The sequence below is a fragment of the Trichosporon asahii genome, assembly GCF_000293215.1.
Source record: "Trichosporon asahii var. asahii CBS 2479 unplaced genomic scaffold scaffold00051, whole genome shotgun sequence".
NCBI lineage: Eukaryota > Fungi > Basidiomycota > Tremellomycetes > Trichosporonales > Trichosporonaceae > Trichosporon > Trichosporon asahii.
In genome coordinates this window covers 1,116,689-1,130,119 of record NW_014040873.1, presented here as the reverse complement: position 1 = coordinate 1,130,119, position 13,431 = coordinate 1,116,689, and the positions used below count along the sequence as shown (strand labels likewise).

Sequence of the window (13,431 nt, the reverse complement as noted above, 5' to 3'; positions counted from 1 at the left end):
GATTGCTGCAGAACCTGGTGACCGCAAGAACCGGAAGGTTCCGGGTCTTAAGGCTGACGCTGACCGGCTGCTGGCAATTAACAACGCGAGCGCATAAAGCACAATGTCGATCACGGCCAGGGCTAAAACTTATCTACATGGTCGCTGAATCAAGCCGACGGCGTGTCGTTGTCGACGAGGACGTCCTCGACGTTCTCCTGTATACCGTTAGCCCCGCTCTTGCAGGAATTGTGTGGTGTCACGGCTACCTACCTTCTCGGCCTCCGCCTTGCGAAGAGCAACCTCCTCGCGAAGCTTCTCCTTGTCACCAGGGCCATGCGCCGCGTGGGCGGCGCCGCCGTCTTGCAGTCTGTGAGCAGCCATAACGCCACGAACAGCACGGCGGACTGACGTTAGCAGCAAGTCCAACGTAGAACTGATGCTACTCACAAGTCTTCTTGGCATCGAATGCCTTCTTGACACTGGGCAGCAGGTTGACGGCGTGGCCAGAGGCATCTGCAACAGCAGGAGCCTCCTGTGCCAACCAGGGGTGAGCAAGCAGCTGGTCAACCGTCGGACGATTGGTCGGATCGACGGTCAAGCACGCGCGAACGAAATCCTTGGCAGTCTCGGAAACACCCTGCCAGTACTCCGCCGGCGCAAACTTGTAGTCGCCGTTGCAGATCGCCTGCATCTCCTCGTACTGCGATTCACGATCGAAGGGTGTGTAACCGCAGAGCAGGAAGTAAGTGATGACTCCAATTGCCCAGACGTCAACTGGCTTGCCGTGACCGGCCTTCTTGAAGATCTCGGGCGCCATGTAGCCTGGTGTCTAGCAAACGTTAGTTGAGCGTCTTCTCGAGCACTCACTCCACAGGTGGTAGTCAAAATGGAGAAGTTGTCCTCCTCGAGCACCTTCGACAGCTGCAAGTCAGTACAAGACTCTTCGGATCAACCTACTCCAAAGTCAGCCAACATGAGCGGGGAGTCCTCAGCCTTCGACTTGAAAAGGATGTTCTCGGGCTTCAAGTCTGCACATGGGATTAGTTCACTCAGGCTACAGAGTCGGAATCAATGGCACTGCTTACCGCGGTGGACGATCCCCTGGTCATGAAGATACTTGACAGCTGAAACGATAGTGCGGACGATGTTGGCGGCATCCCTGACAATCAGCTCCTGCAACCTCATCCTACCAAACTCACTTCTCGTAGTAGCTTCCACGAGCACAAATGCGGTCGAAAAGCTCTCCACCAGTACACAGATCGAAGACAAGCTGCTGTCAGCGGACCGAGCCCCGTTGGCGCAAGCTAGCCTTGGACGCGAATCAGCGCACGGGCACTCACATAGAGGTTGTGACTTGTTTCGAAGAAGTCGTGAAGCTGAACAATGTTTGGATGACCGGCAGAAACCTTCTTCAGGATGGCAATCTCGTTGCGAACCATGTGTTCACGGCCCTGTTGCATCAGAGCCTGAATGGAGGAAGGATGCGGGACTTACGGTGAGGAACTTTTTGTTCAAGACCTTGCACGCATAGTACTGGCCGGTCTGATGTCAGCGGCTGTGCGCGGCTAGGGGCAGAGAGGGAAGCCACGATCGCCAGGTCGACCACCCTAGAGCAGCTACCCACCTTGATGTGAACACACTCCTTGACGACAGCACTGATAGTCAGCATCGGCTCAGAGCCGGTCAGTATCTTTGAGCACGTACTAAGTACCGCTGCGATGTCAGCCATGCTAATTCTTATTTGAGCTAGTTTGCTTACCTGCCGAGAGTCTTGCCCGTCTTGTACTGTGATGTGTCAGCAGGAAGCACATACGGTGAGCAGCAGCATCACACACCTGACAGGGAACGGTGACGGGGGCTTTGGACATGGCTGACAGTAATTTGGCAGAAGTTGTCAAGAGCTAGGTCGGCAGGTGGACCGAGAGGAGATTAACGACGCGTAGATTGCGTTGGTATGAGGTCGCGGCTGAAGCGCAAGTTACTAGCGATTGGCGTGACTACACTCGATCGGATGGTCGAGAGTCGATGACGGAAAGAGTTCCACGCGCCCTTTATATAGCGAGGGGGAATCAAGAGGAGCTAGAGGAGGGATATGATTATCGAGCAAAGGAGAACAACCGTGATGTCGTTGCTTGCGGTGCAGGTGACCTGACGTGGTATAGCGCGCCGGCATCCCCTATATGTCAACTGCGGAATACGACCGTGGGAAAGCGTACACCTCAGCTGGACGCGTCCGTTGTTATTGCCTTTCGACATATTGCAGGAGGTCGTGTCAACCTCTTTTCGTACAATCGACATGCACGATGCGGATTCTGACATGGAACGTTGTGAGTAACACATGACAGCATAAAGGTTTTGCTGCAATTCTGACGTTGTCTCAGAACGTGCTACGCACTGTGCTCGACTATCATCCGTAAGTCCACTCCACACAGGGGGGGTTGCTAGTTCTGATATCAGCTTTTCGAGCATGCCTAAAAAGAACGTTGAGGGCCTACTGGATACACTCGAGGCAGATGTCTTTTGTTTCCAAGGTCAGGTTTCCTTTCTCACTCCGCTAACATCAGAGCACAAAACTCGACGGGAACTCTTGGACAAAGCTACGGCTTGCCCTGGACGTTATGATGGGTTTTGGACCTTTCCTCGACACAAGTCCGGATACTCTGGCGTGTGCACCTACGTTAACTCCGACTATTGCGTTCCGCTGAAGGCTGAGGAGGGTATCACTGGGCTTCTCCTGACTAGCAAAGGCGGAACGATGAAGCCGCCGTGGACGCCCGATGAACAGATCGGCTGCTACCCAGAACTCGACGACGTTCCCCTCTTGGAAGAGACGGAAGGAATTCCATTCGACCCAGCGCGACTTGATGTTGAAGGAAGAGCGGTGGTGTGCGACTTCGGCCTCTTTGTGCTCTTCAATCTCTACGTGCCAAACAGGGGAAGTGAGGCAAGGGGCCCGTACAAGTTGAACTTCCTCACTGTCCTGAGGGCTCGAGTGGAGGCACTCATGGCTGCCGGTCGAGAAGTGATTTTGGCAGGGGACATGAACGTCATTCGACAGCCTATCGACTTCGGCGAGGGTACGATTGTGCCTGGTACTCACTACCTCGACCATCCCGATCGACTGCTCTTCGAATCTTGGTGCCATCCGAAAGGTCCACTCATTGACGTGGTCCGAGAATCTTTCCCCGACCGCGAAGGTATGTACACGTGCTGGAACACAAAGATCGATGCGAGGTAGGTGACAAGAACGAGTTCTGGGCTTATCTGCCAGACCCGCCAACTACGGAAGCCGGATCGACTACATCTTGTGTACGCCGGGCCTGCGCAAATGGATCAAGGGAGGTGATATCCAGTCGAAGGTGTTTGGATCAGATCACTGTCCGGTGTACATCGACCTGCACGACGAGATTGAGGAAAACGGCAGGACAATTCGACTGAAAGACGTCTTGAACCCTGCGAACAGGCCGCAGTCGACCGCGCCTAAGTTTCCGAGTGATGTTCCCCGAACGGCCCCCGAGCCACCTCGCTTTGCAACAAAGTTCTTCGACGAATTTTCAGGAAAACAACGGACGCTGAAGAGCCTCTGGGCGAACGCAAAACCGAAAGGATCAAGCTCTCAGGCGACGGAGCAGCAACCACTGGTGCCGTCCCCATCCAAAACCCCAACTCCGACCCCGGACCCGACGACCCCTACCCCGGCTGAAGTGGCACAAACCTCTAGTACACTTGGGGTAGCACGAGCTGCTTTCTCGTCCTTGGACTCACCCTCCTCGTCTGCGCAGCCGGCTGTGCAAGCACAAACTGCTGCTGCAGTGAAGACAGCGAATGGTGCCCCGAAGCGTCCAGCCACCATCGATTTGACAGGGGATGACGGACCCCGAAAGCGTGCCACAGTGGAGCGGTCAAAGTCATCAACTATGAAGAAGTCGTCGAATGGCCAAATGAAACTGGCTTCCTTCTTCTCACAGCCGGCACCCAAGGCTAAGGCGGCCTCTCCCGTCCCCATCTCAGAGCGTGCGCAAGAATCCACCCTCGCCGCGGTCCAAGGCGACATCCCGGACACAGACCGAGATGCTTTGATCGCAATTGCGATGGCAGAAGAAGACGAGGAGCGCGAGAAGCAACGCGATGCCCAGAAGCAGAAGAATGCCCCCGCGTGGTCGGAGATCTTCGCCAAGAAGGTGCCTCCGAAGTGCAAGGTGCACGGGAGACCATGCAAGGACTTCAGTGAGATTATTTCAATCTACTCAATGCTGACATATCTCAGTCGTTAAGCAAGGCTCAAACAAAGGCAAACGGTTTTGGTTGTGCTCTTTGCCTGTAGGACCAGGGTACGACATGGGCCGCTCAAAGCGACCCCGAGAACAGGTCAACCCCGAGTATCGTTGTGACTAGTGAGTATGAGTAAGAAAGGGCGCTGACGAGGCAGTTTCTTGTGGGATTCGTTGAACACCAACAAAGAGAAACCTCAGCAGTGATGGGTCTGTAGATGGCAGGTGGTTGGAAGCACTGGTTGTCCAGCTTGTTGTATGTATTTGTTTGCATAGAGGAGCCGGACGTGTCGTCGCGTTCGATCGCGTCTCCTGGAACAGCAAACATAATGACGTCGATGGAACGCTGAAATGTGGTGCCCCGGAATTAATCAATATGGGCATGTCACAACGCACGTTGATTGGTCCGCGCCAAGGGGTGGATGCCTGCACGATGCCGGACCCCGTAGCGAGCGGCAAGACAACCACAACGAGGTGCATCCAACCTTCTCTACCCCACCTTCCTCCTGACTGGTGTCGGCCATTTTCACTTGACATCGTCATCGTCTCTTGCCCATCACTGAGACTGGCTTGTTGTTACCCTCCGGCCGACCTCCCGACCTCTGCAACGTTCTCGTGCGTAACGTGATCCCCCCGACAGCCGTTCAATCGAACAGACTTCGTGTCGTTGGTCTCCGAGCCACCCTATTCCGGCTTATAACATCTCAATTCCGTTGCGTCCTTCGTATCCTGTGCGGTTACCAACGGTACAGATTAGCGATTCCTCGTATCCATCATGTCACGCGCGGGAAACTACTTCAAGACGGCCCAGGCCATCGTCAATCAGCTGGCTGGCGAGAAGCCCCACTCATCCATCACGGACTGGGTCGAGGTCCTCAGTTCGGACAGGTACAACACGACATCTCTCGACGGTATCCCCGAGCTGGTCGAGAGTGTGAACCTCCAAGGCCCACAAGGTACCACGGAGGCGAGTCGTGCTATCCGGAAGAAGCTGAAGTATGGCAACTCGCATCGACAGATCCGTGCGCTCGTCATCCTGCGTGCCCTCACCGAGAATTGCGGACATGGCTTCAGGCTGAACTGGGCCAACGAGCAGCTCATGGAGAGACTCAAGATTATGGCCACTGACGTGAGTACAGCCACTGAACGATGTGACTTCCCCGCAGTTGTGATACGCACTACGACGAGGTCTGTCCATCGCTGCAAGGCTAAGCACAGACAAGCGTCGTGGGCATGTTCCTGACACCCCCAGAATCTACTCGACCCTAAGGTTAAGAAGCAGCTAATCCTCGTCTTCCACGCGTGGTCGATTCAGTATGCGGTGAGTATTCTTGGCCTTCCCTCCTTGCCGATCACGACTCGGGCTGACGTGCCAGGATGAGCCGCGCATGCGCGAGGTTGCTGGACTGTACGGCCAGTACTCAGGACGACGCCCCGCTGGGCATGCCAAGAAGGACTCCTTCTCTGCTCAGAAGGCAGCGACGTCGACTCCGTTTGATGACTCCAACGACATCTACTCGCACGACTGGAACCCAACTACCAAGGGTGCCGATACATACACGGACCTCTCCTCTGCACGGGCGGAGGCTGAGAGCCGCAAGGCAGAGCGCGAGCAACGGATGCTCATGGAGAGGAAGGAAGCCGAAATCGAACGTCGAGAGCGCGAGCTACAACGCAGGCAAGAGATGGCCGACATTGAGGCTCGCCGACGACGTGAAGCCGAAGCCGAGGCCGAAAAGCGCCGTAAAGCGAAGGAGGACCGCAAGAAGGGCAAACTTCCCAAGACCGTGCGACCGCGATTCAATTTCGAGAAGGAGAAGCCGGCAATCATGCAGTCGGTAGCGACTGCTATCCAGTCAGCCAGCAGCCTTGTGAACGCGTGTCGCCTCGTGAATCGCGAGACCGAAAACGTAACTCAGAACCCCAACGTTCAGGACAAGCTCGACAAGGCGAAGGCTGCCCGTCGCACTGTGGTACGCTACATTCAGCAAGTCACTGACGAGGAATACGTCGGTACCCTGCTCGACGCAAACGAAAAGATTGTGGAGGCTATCCAGCTTTATGACAAGGTACGCAAAGAACAGAAGGGTCGATCTCCCACACGGCAAATTGAGAAGAGATCGAGCAAAACAGGAAGGCGAATGTCTCAGCAATCCCCTCCCCTAGAAGTCGATGACCCCTTCCCCGTGGGCTCCCGGTCCAGCTCCCCAAACTCTATGAAAGCAGTTCACCGGAGACAGCGTTCCAGTATCGCTTCTCGATTGTCCCTCGTACTAGTGCCGCGGCCGAGAATTTACGCTAACATCGTAGTTGTCTAAGCCTGCGGCTCTTGACTCGGACAGCGAGCACGAGGTGCAGGCCAAGTTTGACGAGTATGACCCCAACGAGGCAGAACCTGAACAGGTGGAGCGCATCCGTCGCCGCCTAGAGGCTCAAAAGCTGGAAGCTAATAGGACTGGTGAGCTCCAGAACCTCCAGGAGCAGCAGAAGCTCGAGTCGCAAAAGATGCAGGCCCGTGCTCTCCGCCGCAACAACACCGGCAACACCGGATCGGCATCAACGCCCTCGGGCCCCACGCCCGCAACCACAAACACGTTCCAGGATCTCCAGGATCTTGACTTCGGAGCTGTAAATCCTCACCTCCCGCCTCCCATGCGACCGGACTCGGATGACGACGCGTACTCCGGAGGGTGAGTGTGATCGTGCCTATACTTGGGTGAACCTCTGAGCAAGCTAACCCAAAGCAGATCGCTGTCCGACTTTAGTGACTACGACAGCAGTGATGAGGAGTACCGCCGCGGACACAGCCGCCAGAACTCTCGTGCCGCGAACTCGCGGACCCACTCGCGCCACAACAGCGACTTCGACCCGTACGGTTCTAGCAGCAGGCACCCGGACCCGGCGGGCTACGCTGCGCTCGAGGAGGAGGGCGGCAAGCAAGGCCTCCTTTCTGCCGATGATCCGTTCGGCGACCCGTTCGGGGACGACAACGCGGCGCGCACTCCGCAGCACGAGAGGCAGAGGATGGAGTGTAAGTGTGGTTTTGAGATTGCCGCCATTGCTGACCCGTAGGGGCCGAGATTTAAGTCAAACGTAGTGTTCCCATCGGCTTTGATGGCAGATCCGATACCTCTGATAATTACAGCCAGCCTAATGAGAGATGAATGCATGCAGGTTACATTTGGTTACTAGGGTTACGGCTTGCGCTGTTGGTGCTCGATCGAGTCGGCGCCCCGGCGGAGGAGGTTCTTAAGCCCCTCGGCGATGACGCCACCCGCGGAGCTGGCGACTCTTCTCGCCATGTCGAGTCCCTCAACGGCATCAGCAAGGGCGGCGGGCGCACCCGCGGCCTTCGCGTTAAGCTTATCCTCGGCCCGCGCGCGCCCGAATTCGCGCTGCTGCTGCGTCCTCTTGCCTGCGATTCCCGAGCCAGCGTTGCGCATGAAGAAGTCCTTAATCGGGCCGAGCTCATTGAAGACCTCGAGTCCGTTGGCGCGCGCCCAGTTGATGAGGGGGTTACGGGCACCAAAGACCGAGTTCAGCTTGTCGACGGCAGCGAGCAGGATGTGATTTGTCAAATAGCGGTCGCGCGGGTACTGCGCGAGGGCGGTGACGCCGCCGAGGTCAGAGCCGACGCGACGCGCCTCCTCAAGCACCTTGGCCAGCGCCTGGCCGTCAGCCAGGCCGGCGTTCAGGCCCTGCCCGGCGAGGGGATGCGTGGTGTGCGCGGCGTCACCGACGAGCGCAACGCGGTGGTCGATGTACTTGTCCGCGTGGGCGAGCTTAAGAGGGAAGCTGGCGACGGACTTGGGGTCGACGGAGCGCACGAGCGGGGGTCGCGGGGAGTCGCTGACCCGACGCTCGAAGAGAGCCATAATCGAGCGGATACCCTCGGCGCTCATTGCGCTCTGATCGTTGTGTGCTGTAAGGACTGCCTCGGTGAGGAGCTTGAGCTCGTTCTCGGAGAGAGAGAAGGCGGCGTTGACCATCTCAGTCAGCGCCTCAGGAGACAGCGCCTTGAGCGCAGCGGCGATCTCGGGGGTCGTGCTCCACACCATCGTCGTTGTCTCGTCCCCGAGGGGGAGGTACGCAATCGGCCCAGTGGGGAGGAAACGCTGGAACGCCGTGTGGTTTCCGTACACGTCGCGCTGGGTTTCGAGGGTCGCGACCACGCCGTGGGCGTTGTAGCCGTGACCGAAGGTGTCGATTTGCGCAAACTTGCGGGCGGGGGAGTTCGGGCCATCGGCACCAATCAGCAAAGATGCCTGCACCCACTCGCCGCCGAGGTTAAGCGCGACACTTCCCCGCCCCGCGGTGTAGGCGATGTCGCCCACACGGGTCTTCTCCCGGATCTCAAGCTTGTGCCCTTTCGTCTGCTTGACCTCATCGAGATGCCGGAGCAGTGCGCGCTGCAGATTGACGTTCTCGGTCATGCGCGCAAGGTCCGGCCCAGGGAAATGCAGCATGGGCGTCGAGTCCGCGTCGGGGTTCGCCCACACAATGATGTCGTCGACCTCCCGGGAACGGTCCTGCGCAATGTGCCTCCACGCTCCGATGCCTCCTGTCAGCTCCCCATGCTTCTGTAAGCTATACTCACTGTCGAGCCAGGCGATGTTCTCAGCCGTCAGAGAGGACACACGGTTCGACCAAGGCCCCTGGTCGTCCCAGTTGCGTACTGGGTCGAGCGGTCCGCCCTCAAGCAGCAGGATGCGTGCGCCGTCGCGTAGACTCGGCTGCGATACTGTCCGTCAGCTCATGTGGTGAGATCAGAAGCTCACCAAGCGCATTTGCGAGAGCAAGGCCGGCAGGTCCACCGCCAATGATCACAATGTCGTATGTATTCTCCGGTGAGACGGGCGGCGCAACGACAGGCGCCGGCGCGGCGTGCGAATGTTGCCGAACCTGGACCTGCGCCGGCAGTCGGGTAGCAGCAATGACGGGACGCGCACGCTGAGCGGGGGCCAGGCGCGAAGAGCTGGCCAGTGTGCGTGCCGTCGCCGCTGTGGTGAGAGCTCGTCTCATTTTGTTGTGAGAGCTTTGAGATTAGGATGAGAGGGAAGGAGAAAGTGGAGGCAGCGCGCAGGGAAGTCAACATTTCGGGTCGACCAGACACAGCACATGGCGTGGCCCTCATCCATCATCGACATGACGCCGGCATCCTTATCCTCGCTTTCTTGATTCATTACATACACCATCTCTACAGGATGCCGCAACGCAACGATGCTCAATGTACTTGTACAAGGCTTTGAGCTGAAGAGAGAACGTCTGCAACCGATGAAAGTCACGTGACTGTTCACCGCTGCTAATGTCGCTACGGCAACCTGCAACTCTCGTTTGTTGACTTTCGATCCAACTCACACCCGTTCTCGCCCATCCGGCCCCCTGATCCACTATGATCCCGGGCAACGAGCGTGTTAAGGTGAGCTTTAGTATGGGCACGAGCTCACGAACAGGGCATCCAGGTGCACCGACCGATTATCTATGGCTCACAAGCGCGGTTGTTGACGGAAGAGGAGAAGGCGAAGGCTCCGCCTGGACGTGGGTAACTCTACTGCTTGCTGAGAGCTCCGCAATTTCCTGGGCTTCTTCACCGACCACACTGGCCGTGCGGTATGGTTATTTGCCCTGGCTTCCCCGGCCATTTACCAGCAGACCCTCAGCCGCAGCTAACGCCAGACACACACAAGTGGACCATTTTCCTAACGTCCGCCGCGACACCTCCTCCGGAACCCAAGTCGTCCACGGATGCGCCGCCTGTCGAGATCGACAAAGATTACATCCCAGGCGGGGAAGATGACATGAGCTATCTGATAAGCGTGTCGTTTTCCGTCTCCACGACACGTATCCCACTCCAAACAGAAGTGAGTACCAGATAAGCTTGGTCGGGTGTCGCGAGATTGCCGAGTAAAGTGTGTGAGAGCTTGTCGGACTATCGGTCCGCTCTTGCATGGAAAAAGCAGTCACGGTACCCACCTCTGAGCATGAGCGTAATATGCTTGAGTGGATCCGGAGTGCCTGCTCCATTATCCCATCGTACATCTTTGAGAGGGGTAACGGTCGTTACAATTTCGAGGAGGTTACAGATTCGAGAGGCACGTACGGTGCGCAGTAGCGAGTTGTTGGTGGAGCCGCTTCATCCTTTCGTCATGACCCCGGCCTATGCTCCTGATATGCTCTTGCTTGTCTTGAAGGAACTGACCACCTTCCCAGTGTGCGAGAAGCCGCCCTATCAAGTGTCTGAAACCGGGTGGGGAGAGTTCACTGTCCAGATCAAGGTGACCTTCGTCCCGGAGGCGGGAGAGAAAGCCATCACCTTGCAGCATCCCATCAAGCTGCATCACTGGGGAGAGCCCATTGAAGCTCCGCCGGCTGTCACGGCGGCTCCTACCCCTGCGGAGACGCCGGCACCGGCCACTGCAGCACCAGGCGCTGAGACGACGCCTGCGAATGCTTCGACAACAGCGACGGACGACCTCAAGGAGGCGAAAGCTGAGCCTGACACGCCCGTACAACCTTCTGCACCCGCATCGACAGCTGGCGAGGCATCGACCGAAGCTTCGACTGATGCCGCTACAGGAACCGCCACCCCGGCCGTCGACTCTGCGACTGTCGCCACCCCGTCAGCTCCGCCAGCAGCGGCCGCACCGCCCATCCCGACTGTGGCATCCACATACCCCGTGCACTCTTGGCAGTATGACGAGATGGTGTTCTCTGACCCGCCGTCCAACTTTCTCCAGATCCTTGAAGAACACCCGCCTACCCCTCTGCCCGCCCGCAACCGTCGTCCCAGGGACCAAAGGGAGCAGCACGATATGAAGACTGGTAACTCTAAGAAGAAGCGCGCCATCTCCCGAGTGGGCTCACGAGCGGGCACGGAGACCCGACAAGGAACGCCAGTTACGCCCATGACTCCCCAGACTCCGATCCCCGGTCAGGTGGGAGTCCCCGGCGAACCTGGAAGCGCAGACGTCCCACTGGAATTCTCTTTGGAGATGGAGAAGGGTGAACTCAACAAACTCACTGAGACGAGGATACGCATTGTCCAGGAGATGGACCGCTGGAGGTAAGTCCATGATCATCAGAGTCTCCTCCCAACCAACTCTACCATCATATGTGAGCGCAGGCTGGCAGGAGTCGCATGCTGCGGCGATTCCAAGTGATCAGCTTTTTACGCACAAGCTGCAGTGCAAACTACCTAAAGCACGCGCCCAGGAGGATTGGGAACCAACAGGCTTCATAGTTGCGGGGCCTCGTAACTGGTGTCTGCGGGATCAGATCTTTATGAGATCGGGATGAACCTCTCGTCTTAGGCGTGAGCCAAGGGGTGGGCTGCAGACTCCACAAGTCTGGGAGGATCCCGCGCTGCCGTTTCTTTCAGTTCACGGGCTGCTATACCTTCTCTGACCTTGGTGCGCACATGTGCGCGTTATTGGCCGCCCGTTGGAATTGGAATCAGTGGGACCTCGCCTGTTGAGCGGGATGCGAGGCGCACGCACTTAATGGGTACCGAAATCACTGTTCGCGAACCTGCTTCATGCGAACCCACACCCCTATGGAGCTTAAAAGCATCCAGCCTATCACATCATATTTCTCCAGCTCATCTCAACGCTTGCAAGACGGACACTGACCTGTACAGAGAACGTTTGATCAGCCAGGAGAAAGAGCTTGCGAAGCTCAAGGAGGAGCTGAGGGGATGAAAATCTGATGGCCGTCCTGTGCTGTTTGCTGTTCAGGGCGGGCACCATGTTTGAGGTGTGGGTGGCGAACAGCCTTGGGTCCGAGTAAGTCAAACTCAGTGGGATGCCGAGCGCAGGCGATGTCTGCAGCGACGGTGTACCTTGCTGCTGCTTACTCCGTCTGGCGTCGTGGCAATTTTCGGGACAGCCTTCCCCCCGAACGAGATCCTTGCGACTCCTCGCGAGCATGAGATTAACATCGGAGGAAGATCGGGGTCTAGACAGTTTCTGGATTCGGCGGCTTTGCAGAGTTGTCGTAGTTGTATTACCACGAATCGTATCGATGAAATTTTAAGGTTACCATCCTTGTAAACATCTGTCACAGACGTACGGCATCCCCTTTGTTGGGTGCCGTCATGTCTGCAATCAGCCTCGTGGTGGGCCAGGAAATTAGTCTGTTGAGTGGGCCTGGGGACACCGAGTACCGGAGCGTGCACGAGTGGTCAACGAGGATAAGCAGGCCGTGAGCGCTCAAAAGGCACAATGGTACAATCTGGCCATGGCTGTGAGTGCTGAAGCGGAAGGGGGGTCCGGACTCGGCTGTCTGGATCGTCTAGATCATCAGTTAATGAACGTTGCATCATCGGCAGCACAGGTGGCGAGCGACAGCGTGAGCGCGTAAGCGGCATGAGCGGCATGGGCAGCATCAAACAGGCGCGAGGGGCAGCAAATTGGGCGGTCATGACGCGGCACCCCGCGCGGTGACATCCAACGAGGGACTGGAATCATGTCTTTTTTCATGCGTAAAGCTGCTCTCGACTCGCGGACTGCAGCGAAGAGTGGCAGGGGTGCAATGCTGAAAGTCTTGCAAGGTTAAGATTAAATGAGCAAAGGATGAAAGGACAAACTTCGAGTGCGCGCGCGTAAGTCTTCCTCATGTACGGTCATGTCCTGTCATGTTCACGCGTTTGAGTGTGGAAGGGCACCACTCCGATGCCCACTGCCCAGTGGCTATGCTTGCCCTGCTGCCGCGCTGCAACGGAGAGGAGAGGGGGGACGAGTGCAACTCAAAATGCCAATTTAAGATTCACAGCTCAGTTAAACACAAGGAGTGAGCGCCATAAGTGCCCGTAGGTTAACGGAGAACCACAAATGGTCGCCGGCCCACCACTGGCCGGTGCATGCAGTGGACTGAGCGATGAATGCAGAGCGGAGTCCAACATCCGGCCCATCAGCATCCGGTAGAATCGCATCAACCTGAAAGCATGAGCGCATCAGGCAGACGACCAGACCCACTACCCACTGAACACACTAGGGCTTGGCGTGCAAACATGGGCGTTACTATATTCCGCTACAGACTTTTCCCTAATACTGCAACGCCGAGTAATTCCAGGCACTCATTACATACACCATCTCTACAGGATGCCGCAACGCAACGATGCTCAATGTACTTGTACAAGGCTTTGAGCTGAAGAGAGAACGTCTGCAACCGATGAAAGTCA

General features: G+C 57.1%; 5 protein-coding genes across 5 annotated transcripts; 3 read left to right on the top strand and 2 right to left on the bottom strand.

Moving 5' to 3' along the window:
• Positions 1–149: 149 nt before the first annotated feature.
• Positions 150–1,850, bottom strand: A1Q1_02825 (calmodulin-dependent protein kinase; the record flags this gene model as incomplete). The annotated part of the gene is made up of 9 exons (XM_014324054.1): positions 150–197; positions 253–386; positions 430–811; positions 940–1,010; positions 1,068–1,286; positions 1,477–1,637; positions 1,687–1,695; positions 1,742–1,767; positions 1,818–1,850. The coding sequence occupies 9 exons, from the start codon at positions 1,848–1,850 to the stop codon at positions 150–152; spliced, it is 1,083 nt and encodes a 360-aa protein (XP_014179529.1).
• Positions 1,851–2,285: 435 nt separating this feature from the next.
• A1Q1_02824 (DNA-(apurinic or apyrimidinic site) lyase) lies at positions 2,286–4,377 on the top strand (the record flags this gene model as incomplete). The annotated part of the gene is made up of 5 exons (XM_014324053.1): positions 2,286–2,309; positions 2,364–2,395; positions 2,449–3,216; positions 3,254–4,209; positions 4,250–4,377. 5 exons carry the CDS (start codon positions 2,286–2,288, stop codon positions 4,375–4,377), a joined length of 1,908 nt encoding a protein of 635 aa, XP_014179528.1.
• A 651-nt stretch (positions 4,378–5,028) lies between these two features.
• Positions 5,029–7,325, top strand: A1Q1_02823 (uncharacterized protein; the record flags this gene model as incomplete). Its single annotated transcript, XM_014324052.1, has 5 exons — positions 5,029–5,382; positions 5,506–5,574; positions 5,630–6,478; positions 6,564–6,943; positions 7,001–7,325. 5 exons carry the CDS (start codon positions 5,029–5,031, stop codon positions 7,323–7,325), a joined length of 1,977 nt encoding a protein of 658 aa, XP_014179527.1.
• A 122-nt stretch (positions 7,326–7,447) lies between these two features.
• Positions 7,448–9,275, bottom strand: A1Q1_02822 (ubiquinone biosynthesis monooxygenase; the record flags this gene model as incomplete). The annotated part of the gene is made up of 2 exons (XM_014324051.1): positions 7,448–8,994; positions 9,032–9,275. The coding sequence occupies 2 exons, from the start codon at positions 9,273–9,275 to the stop codon at positions 7,448–7,450; spliced, it is 1,791 nt and encodes a 596-aa protein (XP_014179526.1).
• Positions 9,276–10,234: 959 nt separating this feature from the next.
• A1Q1_02821 (uncharacterized protein) lies at positions 10,235–11,320 on the top strand (the record flags this gene model as incomplete). Its single annotated transcript, XM_014324050.1, has 1 exon — positions 10,235–11,320. The coding sequence occupies one exon, from the start codon at positions 10,235–10,237 to the stop codon at positions 11,318–11,320; it is 1,086 nt and encodes a 361-aa protein (XP_014179525.1).
• Between the last annotated feature and the right edge of the window lie 2,111 nt (positions 11,321–13,431).